Source organism: Callospermophilus lateralis, chromosome 4 (assembly GCF_048772815.1).
Source record: "Callospermophilus lateralis isolate mCalLat2 chromosome 4, mCalLat2.hap1, whole genome shotgun sequence".
NCBI classification, from domain to species: Eukaryota; Metazoa; Chordata; class Mammalia; order Rodentia; family Sciuridae; genus Callospermophilus; species Callospermophilus lateralis.
The window spans coordinates 63,934,455-63,961,815 of NC_135308.1; the positions used below are offsets into that span (position 1 = coordinate 63,934,455).

General features: G+C 38.3%; 2 protein-coding genes across 11 annotated transcripts in view; one reads left to right on the plus strand and one right to left on the minus strand.

The window, feature by feature from the left end:
* Slc25a18 (solute carrier family 25 member 18) overlaps window positions 1–27,361 on the minus strand; it is a 49,389-nt gene that overhangs the window by 271 nt on the left and 21,757 nt on the right. For 4 of the 10 annotated variants that reach the window (XM_076853934.1, XM_076853936.1, XM_076853941.1 and 1 more), the window contains one exon: window positions 22,389–26,900. The exons of 1 other annotated variant lie outside the window; for it this stretch is intronic. In XM_076853934.1, the coding sequence (XP_076710049.1) occupies window positions 26,759–26,900 (142 nt within the window). In that variant the 3' untranslated portion in view covers window positions 22,389–26,758. Of the gene's footprint in view, window positions 1–22,388; window positions 26,901–27,361 lie in introns of those variants that run through there. 5 more of the 10 variants (XM_076853940.1, XM_076853935.1, XR_013091187.1 and 2 more) reach the window with 4 other exon arrangements.
* Window positions 7–24,544, plus strand: Atp6v1e1 (ATPase H+ transporting V1 subunit E1). Its single transcript, XM_076853942.1, has 9 exons — window positions 7–173; window positions 7,369–7,434; window positions 11,166–11,275; window positions 11,806–11,872; window positions 15,166–15,255; window positions 16,086–16,154; window positions 18,917–19,011; window positions 21,818–21,905; window positions 24,042–24,544. Exons 1-9 carry the CDS (start codon window positions 141–143, stop codon window positions 24,102–24,104), a joined length of 681 nt encoding a protein of 226 aa, XP_076710057.1. The 5' UTR covers window positions 7–140; the 3' UTR covers window positions 24,105–24,544.

A 27,361-nucleotide genomic window follows, 5' to 3' on the forward strand; every position in this document is an offset into this window, starting at 1 on the left:
CTAGCAGGAAGCGGAAGTAGGGTTATTAAAGTAAAGGAAGTCAGAGAACCTGCTCAGGTTTTGTTGGCCCTGTTTTTCCACCGCCCTTTTACTTAACTGAGTTCGGGCCAGTTGCCCACCGACCTAGCATCGCTTTCACCATGGCTCTCAGTGATGCTGACGTGCAGAAGCAGGTGAGGGGCTGGGTTGGGTTTCACGAATCTGAGGCGCCATCCTGGGGGAGGTGGGCAGAGTACGGCTCCAAGAAGGCTTGGGCCTTAGGCACGTCGATTGCTGCAGCTGGGTCCCTTACCCAAAGTCCTGGTGGTCTCTGTGGGGGATTTGCCCCATAGCTCATGTGACTTCTGCTTGGGTCCCACGTGCTGCCCGCTTGTCTGCACGCCTAGCTCTGCCCACCCATCTTAGTGGTCCCTAAGTACTCACTGTACTAAACTGGATAGAGATCTGCGCAAAGATTGAAAACAGTCTTTTCACTTGAGTTTTTAACCCCGAGTGAAGGGCTTACGATATATGATGGGAAAGAAACAATGTTGTAGGAGAGCAGCTTTCAATGTTGTTTTGAGGTCATTCCCTTTATGCACTTTGAATTTTTATTTTGAAGGAGTGTCTTCTGTCATAACGAATCTAGTTTGAATATTAATGCAAATACAAAAATCTTGTTTTCTTGGATTTTTTTTCTTTCTTAATCACGGGGTCTTTTCCACTGAACTGCATTCCCAGACCTTTTTTGTTTTTTTAATATTTTAGTTGTGGCTGTTAATACCTTTATTTATTTATTTATTTTTATATGGTGCTGAGGATTGAACCCAGGACCTCGCACTCGCTAAGGCGAGGTCTTTACCGCTGAGCCACAACCCCAGCCCCCCCACACCTTTTTATTTATATTGGGAGCCTCGCCAATTTGCTGAGGCTGGCCTCGAATTTATGACCCTCCTTCCTCAGCTTCCCCAATCGCTGGAAACCGGCATGTGCCAACACGCCTGGCTCTTTTTCTTAAATTTATGAGCCCCAGCACCTAATGTTGTTTGATACAAGGTCGGCGAGTCAGGATTTTTGGAAAAAATTGTCATGCAAGTCTTGAACTTACATCACTTTTGAAAGTGAATATACTCAATCTTGAGAAACTTGTTTAGCTTTTAAAAATGCACCATACCCTTAAGTTGCAGGCATTAGGAGTATTCTAAGATACCTGACACAGGAGGCTGAGGCCAGGGCACCATTTGAGCCTAAGAGTTCCAGGCCAGCCTAGACAACATAGTAAGAGCCCCGGAACCTTGTCTCAAAATAAGAAAAATGGAAAGGAATGTTGTAACTGCAAAAGCCTCTCCTAGGAGTATAGTGGTGTTGACAGGTCTATAACAAGGGAATGGTCTTGCTAATTGATATCCTGAAACAAGGGTTCTAGTGTTTAATAATCGTGTTGCCAGTAGATTTTTCAGAGAAGGAAATTTTAAGGCTGCAATTTAATATCTGTGGAGAACTGAACCTACTTTTTTCCCCAAGTACTAGGAAAATTCTCTGACTAAAGCACACTCAGTAGCTTATGAATCTTCTTAGATGAGCAATAAAATGTTTTTTCCTTTGATGTTTCCATTTCCTTATTTAAAAATAATTCTTCATTTTATCCCTAACCTAATATTCCCTAAGAAGAATGAGATAGTTCTTCATTTTTCCCTTCCTTCCTTCCTTCCTTGTTTTCCTCTTTCCTCTTTCCTTGTGCTGATCACAAAGGTGAAATAGGAATGACAAAAAATAGCTTCTGTGGAGAATTCCTACAATAATAGAAATAGTAGAAAATGAAGTTTTTCGAACATTTATCACCACCTTTGAATTCGAATATAGGAAAATCGATGCAGTGGAGAAGTACAATGCTGTTAGTATTCACAGTACTAATTCCCTTCTTCCTCTTATTCCATCATTGTACCTTGTGGTATTTAGAAGACTAAGGTTTCTACAGGAAAAGTGGAGTGCAAAAGTAAGACAATGTATTTCCTTGGATTGTAGATTAAAGTAATTTTTTCTTTTCCCCCACCACTGCATTTAATTTCCAGTGTTTTGTTTTGTTTTTTGTGGTGCTGGCAATCAAATTCAGGGCCCTAAATGGGCTTGGTAGCACACGCCTGTCTACTCCAGAGACAGGAGGATTGCAAGTTTCGAGGCTAGCTTTTACAACTTGACAAGACCCCATCTCAAAAAATTAAAAAATAAAAAGGGTTGGGGATGTAGCTCAGTGGTAGAGTGTAACTGGGTTCAAATCCCCAGTACTGTAAAAAAAGAAAAGAAAGAAAAAATATTCCAGTGTCTTGTGCATGCTAGGCAAGTGCTATGTCCCCCACCCCAGGGTGGTATGTTTTACTCACTGTATTCTCAGCCATGAATAGGCCAGGTGCCAAGCACATTGTAGTGCTGAATAAATCCTAAATTCCTTGACTGCTTCTCTATCATATTAAGATATTTGTATATGTTTGCTTGTTTTTTAAAAGTATTTTTTAGTTGTAGATGGACACAATATCTTTATTTATTTTTATGTGGTGCTGAGGATTGAACCCAGTACCTCACATGTACAAGGCAAGTGCTCTTCCAATGAGCCACACCCCCAATTAATTTATTTTTAAACGGTTCTGAGAATTGAACCCAGTGCCTCACATGTACTATGCAAGCACTCTACCACTGAGCCACAAACCCCAGACCCCCCCCCCTTTTTTAATCTGAAGAGTATGGTTATTTTTTTTATTTTTTAATTATTTTTAATTTAATTTTATTTTTTTGGTATTAGGGATTGAACTCAGGGGCACTCGGCCACTATGCCACATCCCCGGCCCTATTTGTATTTTATTTAGAGACAAAATCTTACTGAGTTCTTAGCGCCTCACTTTTGTTGAGGCTGGCTTTGAACTCAGGATCCTCCTGCCTCAGCCTTCTGAGCCATTGGGATTATAGGCATGTGCCACTGCGCCTGTCTACTTTAACAAATTTTCAAAGGAAATTGAATAAAATCCTTTGATAACTGGGTTAGCAGAAAGGGGAAAAAAGTATTTTTTTAGCGGTCAGGTCTTTCTGCCTTAGGGGTGGAGTTAAATGTCCTTTAAGGGATTGACTTTTTCTCTTGGAACCCTTGGTTGACTGTAAATAGGCTTCTCTGACCTGGGTTAAAATGAGTGCCTTTTGCTGTAGACTAGGCTGATCGAGTCAAATCTGGTACTTGAGTGTCCATTGTGAATGATGAAAGCAGATAATTCAGCTTGAATCAGATTTCACATTTAGAGGCCAACCACATCTTGTAGCATTCATAAACATCAGTTTTGATTACTGTGTTTAGGTAATTCCTAACCCACCACCCTAGGCTCGGGATGGAATCCAGTACCTCTTGCATGGTAGGTCCTGGGTTGCATTCCCTAATCCTAATTAAACTACTTTAGAAATTCCAGACAAAATGAGTTCAAAGAGGTTTCAAATAGAACTTAGGAAGACACCATTCTTCATCATGACCATATATACATTCTAATTCTGTGGAGTCTAATTATTAAGCACAGTGATTTTTCTCTGTATGTTGCTCATGATTAGTTACCCACAATAGTTCAAGGTGTGATATTGTATTATCTATGAAATTGACTCTCATTATCACACTGTTTTGGCTCTTCCAGTAGAGTGGCTCTGTGTTCAGCCACAGGGGTATAAAAGTCCCCGTTTACTGCTTTCTGATCCCAAAGAAAGGAATTTGGAGGACTCAACAGAGAGGTTTTTGGTAGCAGTCTGAGATACAGTGGGAGAACCATACTATATCTATAAACAGCGAATACATAGATATATGGGATAGATTGCATACCCATTGCACAAGTGGATTTCTTCAGATGCTTTATGAATACATTCTTTTACTTTACAACCAAGATCACTATGCTTTGATTCTCACCTAAAGATTGCAGATAAAAGGGAAGTAGTTGGCTTCTCTTCTCCCATTTATTTCATTTATCACTTTTTTTTCTCCTAGGCACTGATCTGTTTCATAGACTCTGATTATCATGTTTTGGCTCCTCAAGAATAGAGTGGGCTGGGATTGTGGCTCAGTGGTAGAGCACTTGCCTGCCATGTGTGAGGCACTGGTTTCAACCCTTAGCACCACATAAAAAAATAAAATAAAGTTATTTTTTTAAAAAAAGAAAAAGAATACAGTGGTTCCAGGAATGGAGACATATACCTATAATCCTAGCTACTTGGGAGACTTAGAAGGATCACAAGTTCAAGGCCAGCCTCGGCAATTTAGCTATACCCCATAAAGTTTTTCCTTTTTTTTTTTTGCTGGAGATGGAACCTAGGACCTCATACATGCTAGATAAGTGTTCTACCTTTGAGCCCCAGTTCAAGCTGTCTCTTCTAAAATCATACTATGTTTTCTTTTAAGACTTTATGTATTCTCAACTCATTTTTAAAAATTTTTATTTAGATGTTGATGGACCTTTATTCTATTCATTTATTTATATGTGGTGCTGAGGATCGAACCCAGTGCCTCACACATGCTAGGCATGTGCTCTACCACTGAGCCACAACCCCAGCCCTCAACTCACTTTTTTTTTTTTTTTTTAAGTTGTGGTTAAAAAAATATATAACAGCCAGGTGCAGTGGCACATGCCTATAATCCCAGCAGTTCCAAAGGCTGAGGCAAGAGGATTGTGAGTTCAAAGCCAGCCTCGGAAATTTAGCAAGGCCCTAAGTAACTCAGTGAGACCCTATCTCTAAAAAGGGCTAGAAATGTGGTTCAGTGGGTAAGTGCTCCTAGGTTCAATCCCCAATGCCAAGAACCACAACAAACAACCACAGGTGTCCATAATCCCAGCAATTTGTGAGTCTGGGGCTTGCAAGTTCAAGGCTAGCCTCAGCAACTTAGTGAAGCCCTAAGCAACCTAAGGAGACCTTGTATTAAAGTAAAAACTTAAAACAACTGGAGATGTAGCTTATTGGAAAAGCACCCCTGGGTTCAATCTCCAGTACCAAAAGAATAAAAAAATTTTAAAAACCCCACATAACAGAATTTACCATCTTAACCATTTTTAAGTATTCAGTAATGTAAAGTATAACTAATTATTGTGAAACAAAATTCCATTTTTACATATCTATGTGTATCTTAGATTTATATCTTTGTGTTACATGGAGAAGTTGCTGTGGAAATTGTTTCCAGAATTTGAACCTAAAAAGTTCCTGGGAAATGACATTGCTGCACTCAGAAGGCTTAAAACTCACAGTAGATTCTCATTCATCCGCAAATGATTGTTGAACACTTACTGTGGTGATTAATCCATCTTTTGGGGTATAAATGACAGACAAGATCCCTATACTCATGGAACTTAATGTTTTAGGGGAAGAAACAAATGAATTAATAACATGGAGATTCTACATAAGTTTTTAACCCTTTTTTTTTTTTTTTTTTTTTTTTTTAACCAGGGATTGAACTCAAGCACTCAACTACTGAGCCACATCCTAGCCCTATTTTGTATTTTGTTAGAGACAGGGTCCCACTGAGTTGCTTAGATCCTCACTATTGCTAAGGCCGGCTTTGAATTCGTGATCCTCCTGTTTCAGCCTCCATAGCCACTGGCTTTATTTATTTTATTTTTATTTTTTTATTACTTCTTTTAGGTACAGTCCCTGTGAAATTGTGAAATGAAACTGTCATTCCACTACCACTGAATTTTTGATTAGCTATATGGGTTGGAATTTTACTTGAATATTTTACATCTGCCACTAGCGTCAATACATTATGAGTTTTAAGTTTAGGCATCAATTATCCCAAACTCCACTCAGAATATTTTAGTTGACATTATTCTCCAGTGATGTCAGTGATCCAAAACCGTGTAACAAGTTCCTACTCTCATAATTTAGTTGAAGACTGGGGACATGTAAGCAAGCAATTGTGACTAAATGTTTAGCTGCTCTGGTAGAGGAAGAACAGAGTGTCCCAGGTGCACAGGAGTGGGAGGTTCAGGAAAGATATCTCAAAGGAGATGGCAGTTAAGCTAGCTGAGACTTGAGATGTATTGAGACAAAGAGGGGAAGGAAAGTGTGTTGTTTCAAGTAGAAAGTAGAGCATTTTGGAGTCTTGGAGGTAAGAGACAACTATAAACTCAAGTAACTGAAAATAAGCTTAGTGTGATAGGAACTAAGTCTGAAGAGTGGTGAGTAGTGAAGGGTTTGTCCATGTTAGACTTGAAAGGTAAGCAGTCCAGGTCCTGAACCTTCTAAAATCTTTGCATTCTATATTAGAGTGGTAACAGGACTAGGGGCATTTGGGAGACATTTGGAAGCTGGTGTAATAGTTCAGCTGAGAGATAATGGAAGGGACTAGGTGATGGAGAGATATGGGCAAATTTAGAAACTGTTAAAAAAGAATTGATAGGATTTGGTGATTGACTGTATATAAGGACTGTAGTAGAAGAAAGGTCTTTTGTTAGCATTCATGCCTGGAAGGTTGGGAGGGGCGTGACCAGTAGTTAATAGCAAATGTGTTGAATTTAGGTTATGTGAGTAAGATATCCCAAAAGAGCTGTCTAGGAGCCAGAGGGAAAAAAGGGTGTGGCCCCAAAAGAGACTGGGGGGGGGGAAGGAGGAAGTAATGGAAACAAAAGGAAGAGATTGCTCAAGAAGGCAAGTTGGGGACTGGGGTTGTAGCCCAGTGATAGAGTGCTTGCCTAACATGTTTGAGGCACTGGGTTTGATTCTCAACACCACATATAAATAAATAAAATAAATGTCCATCAACAATTACATAAATAAATAAATATTTTTTTAAAAAAAGAAGGAGAGTTAGTCATCACATCAAATGGTGTTGAAAAATCAAGGAAAAGAATGCCAAGATTTAAGGACAAGGAGGTTGTTGATCATTTTATGAGACCACTTTCAGTGGACACAGAGGGGCAGAAGTCAGATGGAGAGTGTTGAGAGTTGAAGGTGAGAAACTTGACAGCAAATACAGGTAACATTTTTAATCTTTGTGGTATTTGGGATCAAACAAAGTCTAGGCAGTTGCTCTACTACTGGAACTGTACTCCCAGCTCTTGAATTTAGATGGCTTTTTGATGGGGAAAAGAAAGAGAGGGTGCTAACTGAAGGGCCATGAAGTAGAGGAGTCCTCCCAAATATTCCAGGTTCCTTGCAGTAGAATTATGTCCAGTTTATCTGTGTTGTTGAATATTGTATCTTGTTCATTTGCTAAAATAAATTCCAGATTATAAGCCTTCCTAAGAGCAGAAACTGTCTCATTTATTCATGTACTCCACTTCTGGCACATGATATGCATTCAATAAATGGTTATTGAATGAATCAGAAAAGATACATTTTCTTTTCCCGTCAAATTAAAAATATTATTTTTCTTTATAGATAAAGCACATGATGGCTTTTATTGAACAAGAAGCCAATGAGAAAGCAGAAGAAATAGATGCAAAGGTAAGATCCATTTTCTAGTTTTAAGAAATCATCAAAGTTTCATACTGTTTTGCTTTACTAAGCAATAATATAATAAAATTATTTAGCACCAAATTGCAAAGCACTAATAAGAATATATGTCTGTGGGCTGGGGTGGTGGCTCAGTGGTAGCATGTGTGAGGCACTGAGTTCAATCCTCAGCACCACATAAAAATAAATAAAATAAAGGTATTGTGTCCATCTATAATTAAAAAAAGAAGTCTTAAAAAAAGAATAATGTCTTTAATGTTAAAGAAATAAATAAATTTTCCTTTGTAGTTGTTCTGATTGTTAATAAGTGACCTGAAATTTTATCATAGGGGTAGAAAATTAATGCATGGTTTAATTTTCTTATGGAATCCGTAATTCATAATTGCAGTAAAGTTTGTAAGTAACATTAAAATGAAAGCCATTGTATATAACAAAGGTGACATTTAGTCAGCATCTAAAATTCTTATGAGGTAGTTACAGGCAAAGTGAAATTTGTCTGTAGTTGCAGATACTTGGGAAGTTGAGGCAGGAGGATCACTTGAGCCCAGGGGTCTGATAACAGCCTGGGCAGTATAGTAAGACCAAAACCCTATCTCAAAAAAAAAAAAAAAGCAAAATTTCCAGTTGTACATTGTTTATATCAACTTACGTTCCTTAACAGTGTATCAAGTGTTTATTTTCCTTAAATATAATCATAATAGGCATTTAAAATATTATCAAAACACATTTTCTTTCTTCCTTTTTTTTAAAAATTTATTTTTTAGTTGTACACAATACTTTTATTTTGTTTATTTATTTTTATGTGGTGCTGAGGATTGAACCCAGTGGCTCCCGTGTGCCAGACAAGTGCTCTACCACTGAGCTAAGGCCCCAGCCCCCAAAACATATTTTCTTATATATATATATATATATATATTTTTTTTTTTTTTATAAGAGAGAGAATTTTTTTTTTTTTAATACTTATTTTTCAGTTTTCGGCAGACACAACATCTTTGTTTGTATGTGGTGCTGAGATTGAACCTGAGCCACACGCATGCCAGGCGAGTGCGCTACCGCTTGAGCCACATCCCCAGCCCAATATTTTCTAATATTTTAATTTTATCTTTTAAATCTACTATAGTTATATTTGTTAGCTAACTTTCAGGCATTGTATATGCCTGCTCAAAAACTGAAACTCTCTGAAACTTTGAATTATCACTTAGGGAAAAAGATTATTTTAACTCCCATTAATATATAATAATTGATAGTCTATTTAATATTATTTTAGTGGTCACAGAAACACCACAGTTTCTTTCTTTTTTGGTTCTGGGGATTTAACCCACTCAGCTATATCCCTTAGAGCATTTTATTTTTTATTTTGAGACAGGGTCCCACTGAATTGCTTAAGTCTCACTAAGTTGCTGAGGCTGACCTCAAATGTGCAATCCTCCGTTCTCAGTCTCCCAAATTGCTGGTATTACAGTCGTGTGCCACCACATCTGGTGAAAGACTACAGTTTCTTTTTTTATATATATATATTTATTTTTTAGTTTTCAGTGGACACAACATCTTTGTTTGTATGTGGTGCTGAGGATCGAACCCGGGCCGCACGCATGCCAGGCGAGCGCGCTACTGCTTGAGCCACATCCCCAGCCCAAGACTACAGTTTCTTGTATGACTAGTTCCTCTCATTTTCTGTGGGCCAAGTATAAAAGTTTTATATGCCTGTAATTCCAGCAGCTCAGGATGTTGAGGTAGGAAGATTGTGAGTTCAATGCCAGTCTCAGCAATTTAGTGAGGCCCTAAGCAACTCAGCAAGACCCTGTCTCTAAATAAAATATAAAAAAGGGCTGGAGATGTGGCTCAGTAGTTATGTACCCCTATGTTCAATCGCTAGTACCAAAAAAAAAAAAGTTTTATTTCAGCTATTATTTCAGGAATTGTATTCTTGTTTAAAATAATCTTGCCAGGTGCAGTGTCGCATGCCTGTAATCCCAGTGGCTCCAGAGGCTGAAACAGGACGATTGCAATTTCAAAGCCAGCCTCAGCAATGGCAAGGCGCTAAGCAACTCAGTGAGACCCTGTCTTTAAAATAAAATACAAAATAGGGCTGCAGATGTGGCTTAGTGGTTGAGTGCCCCTGAGATCAGTTCCCAGTACCCCACCAAAAAAGTAATCTGATCCTACCCAACATGGTGGTGCATGCATATAATCTCAGCTACTTGGGAATGCTGAAGAAAGAGAATCAAAAGTTCAAGGCCAACCTAGGCAACTTAGTGATCTGTCTCAAAATAAAAAATAAAAAGATATGGAGATGTAGTTCAGTGGTAAAACACCACTGGGTTTTAATCCCTAGTACTACACACAAAAAAATATTTTTTTTAAATTGAAAAAGTAGGGCTGGGGTTGTGGCTAAGCTGTAGAGCGCTCATCTAGCAGTTTCGAGGCCTTCAGCACCACATAAAAATAAAACATATTGTGTCCAATTAAAAAATAAATATTAAAAAAAAATTGAAAAAGTAGTCTTACCCTGTATAACACCATCATCTTTATTTCCCATGATAGGTACAGAGACAAGTTATAAAAACATTTAGAGTCAGGCATGGCTGCGTGCCTGTAATCCCAGTGCCTCAGAAGACTTGAGGTGGGAGAATTGCAAGTTCAAGGCCATCCCCAGCAATTTAGCAAGGCCTTAAGCAACTTAGCAAGACTATGTCTCAAACTTTAAAAAAAATAAATACATTTAAATAAAAAGGGTGGGCTGTGGTTGTGGCTTAGCTGTAGAGCCCTGGGTTCATCCTCAGCACCACATAAAAATAAATAAAAGAATTGTGTCCAGCTATAAAAACTAAGAAATTTTAAAAAGGTTAAGATGGTGGCTTAATGGTTAAGCACCCTTGGGTTCAATCCCCAGTACCCACCCCGCAAAAAAAAAAAAAATTAATTTTAGAACATGCAAGTTCAAGTACTTGTGCCAAGCCTTGAACATCTGAATCAGCAACTTTTGCTAACTTTTCCAAAATCATAATTTCTTATTGTTTGAAAATTGTGGACATCTCATTAAGTTAACTTTATTTATTTGGTTGGTTGTTTTGGACTATGCTGGGATCAAACCCAGGCCCTTGCACAAGCTAGATAGATGTTCTGTGACTGAACTATACTCACAGACAGGATAACATTTTAAAGAAATAACTGCTCAGTAATTTGCATTAATGAAAATAATAACCCTTGTTTGTAAAATTCCTGTTTTAGAGCTGTTAAATTTACATATTCAACTCATGTGAAAAGAATACTTTTTGTTATTTCATTTTACAACATAGGACACTGAGGCTGTTACTTGATCAAATTTTATAGGCAATAACCCAAATTCTGTTTTTTTTTTTAAATTAGCCCTAGTAAGAAAGTGGACTAAATGAAGAATACATTATTATTATTATTATTATTATTATTTTGTGTGAACAAAAGCTTGTGTCTGATTATATATTTTGTAACTTTGTGACTGGGTACAGCTTTCCTTGATCACATTTTTAATTTTCTTATTTATCATTTATAATAAAAATCATCGGTCTTTCCTTTTGAATAAATTAGAAGTAATCTTTGCAGGTGAGCATCACAATAAATCTTAGGTTTTAGATATAGAATAAGTGATCATAAGCAAGTGTCTCTAGTTACCAGCTGCTTAGAGTACAACTGTTTGCCAAAATCTAATGTCAATGAATTAATGGTAATTAATTTTACTGTAGGCAGAAGAAGAGTTCAACATTGAGAAAGGCCGTCTTGTACAAACCCAAAGACTGAAGATTATGGAATACTATGAGAAGAAAGAAAAACAGATTGAGCAGCAGAAGAAAATGTCAGTAAATCCTGGTCCTAGTATTAAGCTAAAGAAGCTCTCAGAAGTCAGTGAAACATGGGGGCTGAGGTTATTGTTCATTGGTGAAGTGTTTGCTTAGCATGCAAGAGGCCCTGGGCTCAACCCAAAGTAACCCCCACCCCCCAAAAAAAAGTAAGATGAGGACAGAGCAGGTGCTTTGCAGTACAGTTCTTAACTTTACCTCCTACTATTTACCTGACCTTGAGCAAATTGTTTAACTTCTTTTTTCTCATTTGTGAGGATGGTAACCTTAAGGATTATTGAAAAATTAAATTGCAATAACTGATGTGAATGTGTTTGCCACTTGGTAGACATTCATCAAATATTTCCTAATCTTGAAAGTAAGTTGGTAGAAACTGATAAATATATCTCAAGATTTTATTTGATCATTAGGAAGAAAAATACTGGTTTATCAAATCTTCATTTTACATGACAATAGAAAACTGTATGTTTTTTCACAGTTTGTTTTTTTATGCTGCTCTTATGCTGTTTTCCCATACCTTTTGCAGTCAAATGTCCAATTTGATGAATCAAGCAAGGCTCAAAGTCCTCCGAGCAAGAGATGACCTTATCACTGTGAGTAATTAGCCCCATTACTTATAAAATTATAAATGTTAGCCAAGGTGTGGTGGTACAAACTTGTAACTACAGCTGCTAGGAATGCTGAGGCAGGAGGATCATATGTTCAAGGCCAGTATAGGCAAATTATCAAGACCTTATCTCAAAATCAAATGAGGAAAGGGCTGGGGATGTAATTCAGTGGCAGAGCAGTTGCCTAGCTAGTGTAGTGCCCTGGGTTCAATCCCAGAACCATAAAAATATGAGTTGCTGAGTGATTTTTAGAGAGAATACAATTGTTCAGCAAATCATTATATGAGGTATTAATAATAAATACAAATAAGAATAAGAGACAAGCCCTGACTTCAATGACCTTCTAATCTAAGAGCGGCTCTACTGGATCATAGGGCAACAACAGAGTGGTCTGTACATAATATGTAAGGCTCAAAAGGGAAGATGGATTGAATATAGATAGGATCATGAATACAAGGCCAAGAGTGTGGTCCCTATTTTCAGTAAAAAGCCATTGGAGTTTTTGTTTTATTTTGTGGACAATTTCATAAATAGGATCATAATATTATTATATAGGCTAAGGAAGAGTTTAGAAACAAGAATACCATTGGGAAAGTTTTATAGTTATTCAAGGAAGAGGGCAGAAACCTGTAGAAACATTACTTAATTGAAAGGGGTCTAGAAGGTTTTTTTGTGTGTGTTTTTGTTTTGGTTTGGTTTGGGTTTTGGTTTCAGGGATGCTTAACCCCTGAGCCACATCTCCAATATCCTATACCTTTTTTTTTTTTTTTTAATTTTGAGACATGATCTTGAACTTTTGATCCTCTTGCCTTTGCATCCTGATTCCCTGGGATTGTAAGACCTATATGAAGTAAAGCTATAAAACCTAAATAAATGGAAGACACACTATTGTCTTACACAGTTAAAGAAACACAATGGTATAATGCTCCTGGGTTCCATTCCCAGTACCAAAACAACAAAAACAAAAAGCATGGTGGCGGTGAGGTGAGGCACATATTACAGGAAGACTTGCCAGACATCAACCACTTCCAAGTCCAGCACTAAGTTCTGAATTTCACTCCTGAATAATCAAGAGAATGATGTTTCCATTACCAAAAATGGAAAGTCAGGACGACAAGATGTTTTGTTAAGAGAAATAACCAGCTCACTTTTGGATATATTTCGAGGGATGGGAAACCATTAGATGGAAATGTGTCAGCTGTTAAGTGTAAAGGACTGATGACATATTGATTTAACTCTCATAAAGAAAGTGGCCCCAATTAGAGTAGTTTATCTGCTTTTAAGCTTTAGGAATGTGGGAAAATAGAAAATCTCGTTGTTAATTCATCCTACCACATGGGAATAGTTTATCCCTTTAGGACATCAAAGGATTAGAGTGCTTTTGTGGGAGATGTTGACTATAATATGTTACTAGTTCAAGACAATTGCAACCTATCTTTTCACTAAAATATTGAGTTTTAGTTGCTTGGTGTGGTAGCACACTTGCATAATCTCGGCTTCTTGTTAGGTCAGGGCAGGGCAATCACAGATTCACTTGAGACCTACGTAGATGTACCTCTGGTAGAGGACTTGTGAAGTATGTAACAGACCCTGGGTTGGATTCCCAGTATCACAGTAGTCAGTAGTTGATTCCCTTTCAATGGATTAATTCCTTTTGCAACTTGAATTAATTGACCTAATTTATAAGCTGCTCTTAAAATAATAGTACATCCTTAGAGAAAGTAGTTATAGAAGAACTTGGGGCTGATAAGTTATTGAAACTTGAGTTTAAATTTTAGCTCTGCCTAAATTATTGTTTCTGACCCCAAATTTCCACTTTTGTATGTTAAGATATTTGGTAAAGAGTAATCAATAAATGGGCAAAGGAATGAGCAGATACTTCATAGAAGAAATACAATTGATCAATAAATATATATAAAAAATTGAACATGCACTTAGAGAAATGCATGTTAAAACTACACTGAAATTCCATCCCATTCCAGTCAGAATGGCAGCTGTCAAGAATATAAGCAACAATAAATGTTGGCAAGGATATGGGGGAAAATGTACATTCATACATTGTTGGTGAGACTGCAAATTGCTGCAACCACTATGGAAAGCAGAATGGAGATTCCTAAGAAAATTTGGAATGTAATCACCATTTGACCCAGTCATGGGTTTATGCCCAAAGGACGTAAATCAGCATACTACAGTAGTAGTAGTGAATCAACTACTACTGCGACACAGCCACATCAATGTGTATAGCAACTCAATTCACAATAGCTAAACTGGAACCAACATAGGTGCCCTTCAAAATATGAATGAATAAAGAAACTGTAGTGTACATACGCATTGGATTATTACTCAGCCTTAAAGAAGAATGAAATTTTGGCATTTGCTAGTAAATAGATAGAACTAGAGAATATTATACTAAGCAAAATAAGCCAATCCCAAAGAACCAAAGGCCAAGTGTTTTCTCTGATATGCGGTTGCTAATTCACAATAAGGCGGGTGGGGAGAATACAGGTAATTTGGACTAGACAGAAGGGAGTGAAAAGAGGGGAGGAAGTATGGGGGTAGGAATGATAGTAGACCAAATCAGACATTGTTACCCTAAATGTATATATGATTACATGACCTGTGTAACTCTGCCTCATGTACAAGGAGACAAATGAGAAGTTATGCTCCATTTATGTAGGATGTGTCAAAATGCATTTTGTCATGTGTAACTAATTAGAACAAGTTTATATATATATATATATATGTAAAAACAACAACAAAACAGATATTTGGTAAAGAGGATCTAATGAGAATGGGCACATTTAAATCCTCTAGCATAACACTTGGCATTTAGTACTTTTTTAGGAAATGTCAGTTCCCTTCCCCCTACCATTTCTTCTTGTGATAGACCTGGGTAAAAATTAAAATACACTTACAGCTAGCTGGGCACTCATGTGTGGAGCAAGAGCTCACTGTGGGAGTATGTTAGTCGGTAATTCTTAAAAGGGATATGGTTTTGGGCTGGCTCCAACTTCCCTACTCTCCACCATCTCCCCAAAACTTGATTTGCCACTAGGGGTGCATATCTCTCCTCCTTAAAATACCAAGAAAAACCATAACTTTCCAAAGATTACATTAAGTAAAATAAGCTATAAAGACCTCTTGCTATAGTCAAATATACTAGACAAAAATCTATCTTGGAGTGTGTATTAAATGAAAACCCAGCAATAAAATGTGACATGATGGGCATTTACCAGCCTTGATGTATAGATAACTTTTTTCTTTGCCATTCTTTGTAGGACTTACTGAACGAAGCAAAACAGAGACTCAGCAAAGTGGTAAAAGATACAACCAGGTACCAAGTGCTACTGGATGGACTGGTCCTCCAGGTATACTTACAGGCCATATCTACCATTTACAGCCACAGTTCTGAGAAAACGAATAGGACCTCTTTAAAGATCAGCTCTGTTTTTTCTATCCTAGCATTTTTTCCTTTTACTTTTTACCTGTCTAAAATGTGTGTTTAAAGTAGCACTCTCACTATTCTTTTTTCTTTTTTTTTTTTTTTTTTTTTTTTTTTTTAGTTTTCAGTGGATACAATACCTTTATTTTACTCATTTGTAGTGCTGAGGATCAAACCAAGTGCCTCACATGTGGTAGACGAGCACTCTACCACTGAGCCACAACCCCAGCCCATCTTACTCTTCTTTTATATGGTCTTATTCAAAACCATATTTTACTCAAAGGGTCAAATTTGCTTTCAGCTTTAAACTTGCTTTGTTTGATTTTTACTACTAAAGTATTTGCTTCAGGTGAAATTGCTTAGTCCTAGGTGGTGATTCCTTATTTTACTTATGTTAATCACAAAATATTGTCCCCTATCCAATTGATAAGACTAGCATTTGGGGGCTGAAGTTGTGGCTCAGCAGTAGAGCTCTCGCCTAGCACATGCGAGGCCCTGGTTTCAATCCTCAGCACCACATAAAAATAAATAAAACATTAAAAAAAAGACTAGCATATGAATTTGAATTTAAGTACCAGATTGTCAGTTTATCTGATTTGCAATAATTGGAATTTTCCCTCCATGTTCTCTCATACTATCTGTGCTGTCTTATCAGGAGACATTGTTCCTTACTTGATGAAAGAATTTTAGAAACATTGTTTTGCTGTTGCTTTTAGTTTGTGTTTTCCTCCAATAGCATCTGATTGTTTCTTACAGGGTTTGTACCAGTTGTTGGAGCCCCGAATGATTGTTCGTTGCAGAAAACAAGATTTTCCTCTAGTAAAGGTAAAGAACTTAGCTGAAGAAGAGAAAATTTTTTAAAAAGATCAAAATTCTGTGATGAAATGCGTGGTCTAATAATAGCTGAATTTGGGGGATTAGAGGAATTTTACCACATTGTATGTTAATTTTAGTTCAGCATCTAGTTTCTTAAGAAAGGTTGAGTTGCCATCCAAGCTAGTACCTTCTTCCTTTTTTTTTTTTTTTTTTTCTTGGAGGTGGGCAAATTTCAATTTAATTGCAAAAGCCTTCATTTTTAGCACATTCAACAATGAACAGGAGAGTCACTTTTTGAACATATAAACATATAAAAGTCCTTACCTTCTTACTTTTCTGGGAACTTATAAGTACTGTGATCCTAAAATCAAATAATAAAAGCTGCGCCTCCTGGATTGGAGCAAAGACAGGCAGTGCCTTCTTCAGGAGGCAGCCTACTGCCCTACACAAGGCCTGGCTATAACCTAATTAAATGTATTCACATACTCAGAGAAAGAAGAGAGGTTGGTCACCTCAGATAGTATCACCAAGTTGCTCATCTGATTATCATTTTTCTTCCATGTAGCTTGCTTTAGGGCAAGGACTTGCTGAGTCCCTTGGCAACTGCATTTCTTAGAACACACCAATACATTTATAATAATATCCATGCATTCATAGTATAATTTGTCTCCCTAAGTAACTTGTCTCCTAGGAAAGAAAGTATGCCATTGAGGGAACATAGGTATTCGTTCTCCTTAGGTACATCTTTGCTACTGTAATGAATTATATAGTTCTAGTTTGTCATGTATCCATGTTTGTGCTGACATGTCATTATGAACCTCTAAACCAGAGGACTAGACATTAGAGTGGAGAGTTTACTAAGGGTCTGTCATTCTAAGGAGGTCGGTCTAAAGTTGCCAGCTAACCTTAAGTAGATGACACTGGGTATCAACCAAGTGTTTTCTTAAAACTTACACTGTCAATTATTAGCTCTCCAGACTGATGCTATATTAGCTACAAAGAGCAGGGAATTCTTGAATATCTACATCAGTTGGTTCAACTAGTAACATCAGAAAAAAATTGAAATTCTTTAATTTCTTCATGAAAATATTTACATATCTAACACAATAGGGTTCAGGTCTGGCCTTTCCAGTAATTGTTTGACTATCAAATTGTAATATAGCAGTAAAAATCCATTTTCATCTTCTCTCCCAGTGAACTGTGGCATTTAGTCCATTCACATTATCATGCAACCATCAGCACTGTGCATCTCCAGAATTTTCTCATCTTCCTCTGTGCAGCTCTGTACCCAGTAAACAATAGCTCCCCATTTGCCCTATTCATTCCTGAATTCTATTTACTTCATGTGTGTGGTACCATTCACTATTTGTCATTTTGTAACTGGTTCATTTCATTTAGCATAATGTTGTCAAGTGTCACTTGTATTGTAGCATGTGTCAGAATTCCATTCTCTATTTTTCTCTTTCTCTCTCTCTCTCTCTCTCTCTCTCTCTCTCTCTCTCTCTCTCTCTTTTCTTGGTACTGGAGAGTGAACCCAGGAGTACTTAACTACTGAACTGCATCTCCAGTCCTTTTGATTTTTTGAGTCAGCGTCTCACTATTGGTTAGGACCTTACTAATTTACTGAGGCTGGCTTTGAACTTGCAATCCTCCTGTCTCAGCCTCCTAAGTTGCTGGATCCCTTCTCTAAAACTATATAATATTCCATCAAATGTATATGCCTGGGGGCTAGGGTGATAGAGCACTTGCCTAGCATGTGTGAGGCCCTGGGTTCAGTCCCAAGCACCACATAAAACTGAATAACAAAAAAGGTATTGTGTCCATCTACAACTAAAAATATTTTAAAAATGTATATGCTATATTTTGCTTATCCATCCTCCATTGATAGACACATGGGTTGTTTTACCTTTTGTGATTATTGTTGCCGAGAAAATGGAATTGATAGATAATAAGGTAATTTTGAGAAAGTATTGCAGAGGTTTTTTTTTAATATATCTTTATTTCATTATTATTTTTATGTGGTGCGGAGGATCAGACCCAGTGCCTCACGCAAGTTAGGTGAATGTTCTACCACTGAGCCACAACCCCAGCCCCTATACTGCAGAGTTTTAAGCAGCTGCTACATTTTATATTCTCTCCCCCATAGTGCACAAAGGCTCTAATTTTTTCCACATCCTCATTAACACACTTTCTGCTTTGGGGTGTTTTTTGTTTGTTTATTTTGAAACTGTTCTTTGCCTAGGCTGGCCCTGAATTTCTGGGCTCAAGTGATCTTCCTGTCTCATCCTCCCTATTAGTTGGGACCTCAGGTGCATACTACCACTGCACATGGCTGGTTTTTTTATTTTTATTTTTTCTATAAAGCCATCCTAATGGATGTGGAATGATACCACTCTTTCTTGTGTAGACTGTTGTCCGATCTTTTGCATCTGCCATTTGAAACTCTTAACAGCCAAATCCCACTCCTCTTCCTGATGCTCTTGGCTGGAGTGATACCATCTTCCTCTTATCTTCCCACACTTCACACCTGTGTCCATCAGTTATTCACAAAAGTTGCTCATATCTCTTCCCTCCTGCATTCAGGCTCTCAGTTAATCTCATTCTTCCTTATAGGTGGCACTATTTTACATTTCATTTGCAGAGCGTATATTTTTCACTTGGAGTAAATAGGAATATCCTTATTTGTATAGGCTGTTGATTTGCAGGTGGTGGTGTACCTGTTCAACAGTTTTCTTAAAACCTTTTTTTGGTTGTTGTTGTTTTCTTTTCAGGCTGCAGTGCAGAAAGCTATTCCTATGTACAAAATTGCCACCAAGAAGGATGTTGATGTCCAAATTGATCAGGAGGCTTACCTGCCTGAGGAAATGTAAGGAGTATTCCTGCTGTTAACATCTAGAATCTCACTGCAAGAATGTTCTTTACACTGGGTCTTTTTAAAAGCATATTTAAGTGCTTTCTTTAAGTATTTAAAGTGCTTTTAAAAAGCATTTAAACATGCTTGATTGGAGGGATAGTAAGAAATTGCATGCTTAGCATGTGCAAGGCCTTGGGTTTGATCCCCAGGACCAAAATTAAAAGTGTGTTTTCTCTAGCACACTCGCAGCCAGAGGTGGTGTTATGAATGCTGCTGTTTTCTCTGGAAATGCTCTGCTCTTCTTTGTTAACCAGCTAGTATACTCTAAAAGTCTGTGGTTACTTCATTCATCCTAAAGAAAATACTATTTTCTAATACTATTACTGTAACCCAAACTTATAGCTGGGTCTGTATCTATGAATTGGATGCTGAGGAAGAGAGTTCTTACTACTAAATTGTTACCAAAACAAGAATCAGGCTGAAGATGTATTTCAGTGGTAAAGCACTTGTTTAAGAATGCATGAGGCCCTAGGTTCAATACTCAGCACTGCCAAAAAGGAAAGAATATAAAAAACTATGATTATTGCATGTGCTAATAATTAGGTTCAAGTGACATCAGTACTTCTGCAGACTATGAGGGAATGACAGACCCAGGCAAGTGTCCCTAGAAAACTTCATGCAGTTGAGGTAGGTATAGAAACTCTGAGGAAGGGTAGAAGGTTGGGTTGGTTTGAGTCTTTTTTTTTTTTTGGTACCAGGGATTGAACTAAGGGGCACTTGATCACTGAGCCACAGCCCCTGCCCTATTTTGTATTTTATTTAGAGACAGGATCTCACTGAGTTGCTTAGCATCTCCCCATTGCTGAGGCTGGCTTTGAACTCTCGATCCTCCTGTCTCAAACCTCCTGAGTTGCTACGATTATAGGGGTATGGTACTGCGCGTGGCCAGGATTTTTTTTTTTTTTTGCTGGGGATTAAACCCAGGGCTTTGTGCATGCAAGACAAGCATTCTACCAACTTAGCTATATCCCTAGCCAGGTTTTTTTAATTGACATCATTGTTAAATGAGATACTGTGCTTGGATAAATGAGCACAATGCCTGGTACAGTGCTGTGGAAACTGAACATGCAGGGCAGGTTAACACTAGTTCAGGGGCTCGTAAATAACAGGTTTTACTTATTAAAGATCCCTGTTCCATTCCTAGCATGCAAAACAAAAACAGCAAAAATAAAAGATCATTGTTCCTTTGGAGACAGATGTGTTTAGAAAAATACTGTTCTGTAATATCCCCCACCAGCGTCTGAGGCATTGCCCCATGATCAGGTGCACTAGTGTTTCCAAGTGGAATAGGAAGAACTGTGAAGAACGAACATTTTGCAGTTGTTGGTGATAAATTGACTAAAAGATAGTTCCAGTTCTAGAGTCACATGACTGGATAGTTTTTGTTTTCAGAGCTTTTGGATTTTAGTATTGCAGATACAGGACTGTAGACATATTCAGTGTGAAGTGGTATTTTGAATATTATCAGGACAGTTACTCCATTATCTAACTCAGTCTTTGAAAGTAAGCCTGTCTCCTGGTTTATGAAATAAAGAGTATACCAAAGTTTCTTTAAGGTCCACAGGAAGATGCAGTGACACAGGAGAAGCCCATGCTGACCTTTAGGAGATGCCTGGCATATTCTCAGTCCTCTCCCTCACTCCTCCAATGGGACAAAGAATTGTATTGTAGACAATGGGTCAGGATTTTAGCAAGGAACCATCGTATCCTCATGAAGAATACAGGCTGTTTAGAGAAACCAAAAATAGATGAAACAAATGGAAATGCAGGAAGGAGGTGCAAGTAAAATAATTAAGGCCCCCTTATCCATCAAAATTTTCAAAAGGAGGTTTGTAAAACCTTTCCTAATCTTGTCTGATAGCCTGCTAATTTCAAGAAAAAATTGATACAATAAAGTGATATAGTAAATGAATTTCATTCTCAGAGGGTGCTTGGCCTGTTTACTTTATAGCTTTAAGTGCTAAAACTGAAGAAAGGAATAGTAAGTGAAGTGTGGCTTTGGGCCGAGGTTTGGCAGAATGTAGTCAGAGTGTCTTTCAGAGAAACACATAGTTAAGAGTATTGCCTTACCAATGTTGCCTGGTAATTAGCAGCCTCTGGACTTTAAAAATTCAGATGCAGTTGGCCTAGTGGTACACACCCGTAATCCCAGACACTAGGGAGGTTGACATAGGAGGGTAGCAGGTTTAAGGCCAGGCTGAACCTTGTCTCAAAAATTAAATAAAAAGGGCTGGGTATTTCATTCAGAGGTAGAACGCTCCTGAGTTCAATCCGCAGTATACTCTCCCATGTCCCCCCAATTTTTTTTTTTTTTTTTTTAATGAGGACTTGGTCTCAGCAATAGACCCTATTGACTCTATTGAGATAATATCTTCCCCTTTTCATTTTTTAGGAAGGGATAGCTGTTAGAATTGGATGCTGTATAAGAATCAGGCACAGAGCAGTCACTTGTATTAACACCACAAAGACCTGAAATCCTCAGAAGCATTTTTTTTTTAAATATTTTTGTTTTAGTTATAGATGGATGCAATACCTTTATTGATTTTTATTCGGTGTTGAGGATTGAAACCAGTGCCTCGCCTGTGCCAGGCAATCCCAGCCCCTCAGAAGTGTTTTGAATTAACATTAAGCCTGTTGATCATTTTGCACACACCACACACCCTCAAGCGGCCTTCCTCTCAGAGAATGATGTAAGCAAACCATGTGTTTTTGTCTTCTTCAAATCTGTAAAAATTGTTATTTCTTGTGTTTGTTATAGAGCTGGTGGAGTTGAGATCTATAATGGGGATCGTAAAATAAAGGTTTCCAACACCCTGGAAAGCCGGCTGGATCTCATAGCCCAGCAGGTGAGGATGGGAAAACTTCTTGTTACCTGCTCTACTGTTCTTTGAAGTGGTGCAGAGAACACATGTCCATGCACTGGTATTTGGGATTTGTCACTTTCCACTTTTTTACTTTTTCTTAGAGAATAAGGATTCAGCATGCACCAGCATTTACTGAGGAAATAGGACTCATATGGGATCAGAACCAGGGTTCTATTTATCTAGGATTCTTTTTATTTATTTATTTGTTAATTTATTTGTACTGATCATTTATACATGACAGCAGAATGCTGTTCAACTCATTGTACACAATTGGAGCACAATTTTTCACTTGTGGTTGTGCACAAGTAGGGTCAAAGCATTCATGCAGTCATACAAATACCTAGGGTAATGATGTCCGTCTCATTCCACCATCTTTCCTATCCCCCTATACCCTCCTCTCCCCTCCTTCCCTTTTGGCCAATCCATAGTTTTTCCACTCATCCCATACCTCCCACCCGCTGCCCTGTCCTTATGGATTATCATCCACTTAATCAGGGAAAATATTTGGCCTTTGGTTTTTTGGGATTGGCTTACTTCGCTCAGCGTGATATTCTTTTTATTTTTTTCTTTTTATTTTTTTAGTTGTTGTCAGACCTTCATTTTATTTATTTGTATGTGGTGCTAAGAATCAAACCCAGTGCTTCATGCATACTAGGCAAGCGTGCTACCACTGCCCACAACCCCAGCCCCAACATGATATTCTCTAACTCCATCCATTTACTTGGAAATGCCATAATTTTATTCTCTTTTATTGCTGAGTAATATTCCATTGTGTATATATAATACAGTTTTTTTTTATCCATTCATCTATGGAAGGACATCAAGGTTGTTTGCAGTTTGGCTATTGTTATTGTGCTGCTATAAACATTGATGTGGCTATGTCACTGTAGTATGCTGTTTTAAAGTCCTTTAGGTATAGACCAAGGAGTGGGATAGCTGGGTCGAATGGTGATTCCATTCCAGGTTTTCTAAGGAATCTCCAGATTTCCAGATTGGCTGCGCCAATTTGCAGTCCCATTAGCAATGTATGAGTGTACCTTTCCCCCCACATCCTCGCCAACATTTATTCTTGTTTGTCTTCATAATAGCTGCCATTCTCACTGGCATGAGATGAAATCTTAGTTTTGGTCTGCATTTCTATAATTACTAGAGATGTTGAACATTTTTTCATATATTTGTTGATCAGTTGTATATCTTCTTCTGAGAAGTGTCTGTTCAGCTCTTTAGCCCATTTATGCCGGGTTCTTTATCCATGAAACAAGTAAATACTTGTTTAAAGGAATTATATGTCTGCTGACTACTCAGATCTTTCCATGTTTGCACAAATGAACTCTAGGAAACAAACCAGGAAAATCCCACTTGCTGTACAATGCTGGGCTAATCTCCTCTGGACTTGCTTCCTTGCTCTTGGTTGCTTCCTTGTTTCATAGCCAAAGCACTTTGTCCTTGTGTGTCATCTTCTGGTAATTTAAACATTAGAGGTGTGTAGCCTAGTATGGTAGCCATGAATGTTTAAATTAAGATTACAACCTTAGGGCCTGAGGGTGCAGCTTAGTGGTAGAGTGCTTGCCTAGCATGCACCAGGCCCTGAGTTCTGTCCCTGGAATTCCTTAGTCTCACCAGTACACACTTTTCAAATATGCTACCATATCAGATAGCACAGCTTTAGAAGTTTGAGGTTAAATCCTAAGAATTGTTAGTTGATGTAAGGAATGCTTCAGCAAAGACTTGTATCTTAAATATTATGTGTGGTTCCTTCTGTCACATAGTATGCACTTAATAAATGTTTGTTGTAAGAAAGAAATGTAGATATCCAGAATTATGAGGTAATAATGTTAATGGGTCTATCTTCTTAGATCACAATATAACAGGTCTTAGAAATGACTTCAGATTTTTCATATTTTTACTTTTTTTTTTTTTTGTAAGCAGTCAGTCTGCACCCCATATTTGTGATTAGTTCAGTTAAAGTGCATCATTAAGTGAAGGCAGATGTGGTGCATTTAGCTTTGTGATCACCTCCTCAACCATTTAGAGGTTAATAACTTTCTTGATGTGGTTAAGATGGGAGGTTTTTGACAAGTTTCCCAATTGATGACACTTAAATTTTTTTCTTCACAGATGATGCCTGAAGTACGAGGAGCCTTGTTTGGTGCAAATGCCAATAGGAAGTTTATGGACTAAGCCCTTGGGAGGTGAAATTAATCTACTACTGTACCTCTGAGAAGCAAGATCGTCTATGTAGCTTCTTCTTTGTTGTTCTGCTATTATATTTGTCAGTGGATATCCTTCTGTAGCTAATATCCTTGGCCTAATGTTAACAACTGGAGGTTTCCTAAGTGTGATCAGGACCCACAGTAATTTGTCTCAGGTACCACAGCTTTTATTTGGTTCTGTAGCATGAAGAGGAGGGGTCAGATGGTACTGCATGGACTACACCAAGTCTCCTGTTCTTTTTACTGTTCTAATTACCTAATCTACACAGTGATATGCATGGTGATCCTTGCTCTTTAGGTATGGGGCATGTATTCTTTGGGCCTAGAATTTTTCTTCATCTGTAAATGTGATTTAAGAATCTAAGCAATGAATATTCATTATTTATTAAAACAAAAGATTTATGTGGATTTAATTGTAATTTATTTTTGCGTGTATCATGCTAGGGATCAAACCTTAGGGACCTGCACATGCTAGGCACGCATTCTACCTCTGAGTTAATCCCCAGCCCTTTTTATTTTGAGACAGGGTCTCACTAAGTTGCCCAGGCTGACCTCAAGCTTGGGATCCTCCTGTCTCATCATCCCAAGTTTCTGGGATTACAGGCATGTGCCACCACACACAAAATTTTTGAGAGATAGGGTCTCATTGAGTTGCCTAGACTGACCTTGAACTTAAGAGTCCTTCTGCTCAGGTCCCAAGTGGCTGGGATTATATTTGTGCACTATGCTCAGATAATTTATAATTTCTTATGAATGATACTACAAGTTTGTGGTTTGAGAGAGTGAAGATTGGGTGCACTGATGAGCACAGCTGTTCTGGAGGCTGAGGCAGGAGGATCACTTGAATCCAGGAGTTCAAGGTCAGCCTTAACAATGCAGTGAAATCCTGTCTCAAAAAAAAAGGAAAGAAAGAAAGAAAAAATTGTACTGAGGAACCTAGAAATATTTTCCAAAATCCTATAGCATTCGATAATTCACAGTTGTCAGAACTTGGAATCATTAACCCTCCAGTCCTCTGGGGCTTCTTGCTCATTTTACAAGACCTAATATCACCATGTTTTTTAAAGCTTCTCCATATGAGCCGGCGCACACAGCAAACAAACAGGTGTTCAGTATTACCTGCCTTCTGAAGGGTTATATAACACCCCACTCCCGCTTTTTGTGCTATATGGAAACCAGGGCCTCACAAATGGTAAGCACATGCTTTACAGTTGGGCCACACCCCAGCCCATAGGTTGTAGAACTTTATTGAGGAAATCACTTTATTACTTTGGGCAGAGTTTTTTGGGGGAGAAGGGGGGACTATTTAGTGCTAGGCTAAACCCTTTTAGAGATCTTTCTCTTCATTCCTGCCACTCAACAATTCTGTATTTTGTCCTCAGCCGAGAGCTGCCCAAAGGGCTTGTAGCTGGTAGTGGCACAGCTGGCATTTTGACTTGGTCTGTCTGGAGGGTAGCCCTTTTCAACTGAGACCACTGTGCCTGACCATTTCAGCACCATTCACTTCCCTCCTTGACCCAAGTTTTATTAGGTGGGGACTAATGTACATACCAGTTATTTGAATAGGTATTTTTTCTTTATTAGGACTTGTCCTCATTTCTGTGATATTATTTCTGTAGCCCCCTATAGAGGAAGGAATTGAAGCCCATGAAGAGAACTCTTGTCACAGATGACTTAGCTCCTCAACATAAAGGGTAGAGAGGGTCAGGACTTAAACATAAAAGAAAGTGTTCTTCTGACTATTCTCCATTCCCATGACAGGAGTAACAGTTTGAAGAATGGTAGTGACCTGCTGTAGTGCTCTAGAAACTAGTTTAGTTCTAAACTGGATACAGAAGGAAAGATTAGACACTACTTCTTACAGCCTGTCTCCTACACCCACTACTACAAGACAAGATTTTAACCATTCACCTTTATTTCATATGGTCCCCATGTACAGCCATTGGGAAAGGTCTGTGAGAATCCATGCTCCAGGAGAAGGATTTGGGGGCAGGATAGCTGTCTGGACTTGACCACGCTGTTCAGTTAGGTCCACTTAGCCATCTGTAATGTGCAAGTGGGTGCCTGGTTCAACCAAGGTGCTGGTTTTGTCCCCATTGGACTTTTCTTGTTTGTGGTGCTGATAATGGAACCCATGGCCTCACACATTAGGCAAGTGCTCTACCACTGAGCTGTACCTCAGCTATTGGACTTGATCCTCCTTTTCTTCATCATCAGTGCTTGGACTAACTAAATTATTTAACAAAACTAAGTCTTCAAACTGACTCAAGTATAATAAGTTTGTGAAATAGAAATGTTAAATTGCAGAAACAGCCCTTCTGTCTTTACTGTCTGTGAAGGTCTGTAATTCAAAAGTGAGTACTAAGAATAGTACTAAATATTAGGTGATAGTACTAAGAATTAGGTGATCAGGTGTTCCTGAGGGTCCCTGGTAGCAAGGAAATGAAGGGAGAAAAAGGATACACTGAATCTGCCTTATTAAAATAGGGTTGTTTTTTCTGAGACTGAGGTAGCACTACAAGTTAGAGGCCAAAATACAATGTGGGGGCCACCTTTACCCCATACCCTAGTGAAACAGGCTAGAGAGGTGGTAGCAAATAAGGGACTATGATCCAGTTGCAGCTACTCAAAATACTTTAAGATATGCTCTCCTATTCCAATGAAATAGACACCCTGGGCAATCCCAAAGAGGGGTGCTATGACAAGAGCCCGGCAGCCTGCTCCCTTCATGAAGGCAGATGGTCCTTCCTGAATCCAGAGTTTCCTGGGGAGAGAAGAGCCCAGTGAGCTAAAGGGAAGAAGCACGTTTATTTTGATTCCTCAAACATGTATGCACCTTTGCCTGGCGTGGTGGTGCACACCTGTAATCCCAGCAGCTTGGGAGGCTGAGGCAGGAGGATCGCAAGTTCAAAGTCAGCCTCAGCAAAAAAGAGGCACTAAGTAACTCAATGAGACCCTGTCTCTAAATAAAATACAAAAAAAGGGCTGGGGATGTGACTCAGTGGTTGAGTACGCCTGAGTTCAATCCCTAGTAACAAAAACAAAAAACAAACATTTATGCACCTTTGAGAATAGGTATCACTCTACAGCAATATCAAGATCCCAAGTGTGAGGGAGCCAAACCTTGTCCATGGAATGTAGTCAATCTTGGGGTCAAGGCCCAAGAAAATAGGCTGAGGGAGAGATGTGATAAGGATGCAAGGAAGAAGAAAAAAGTTCCCAGTA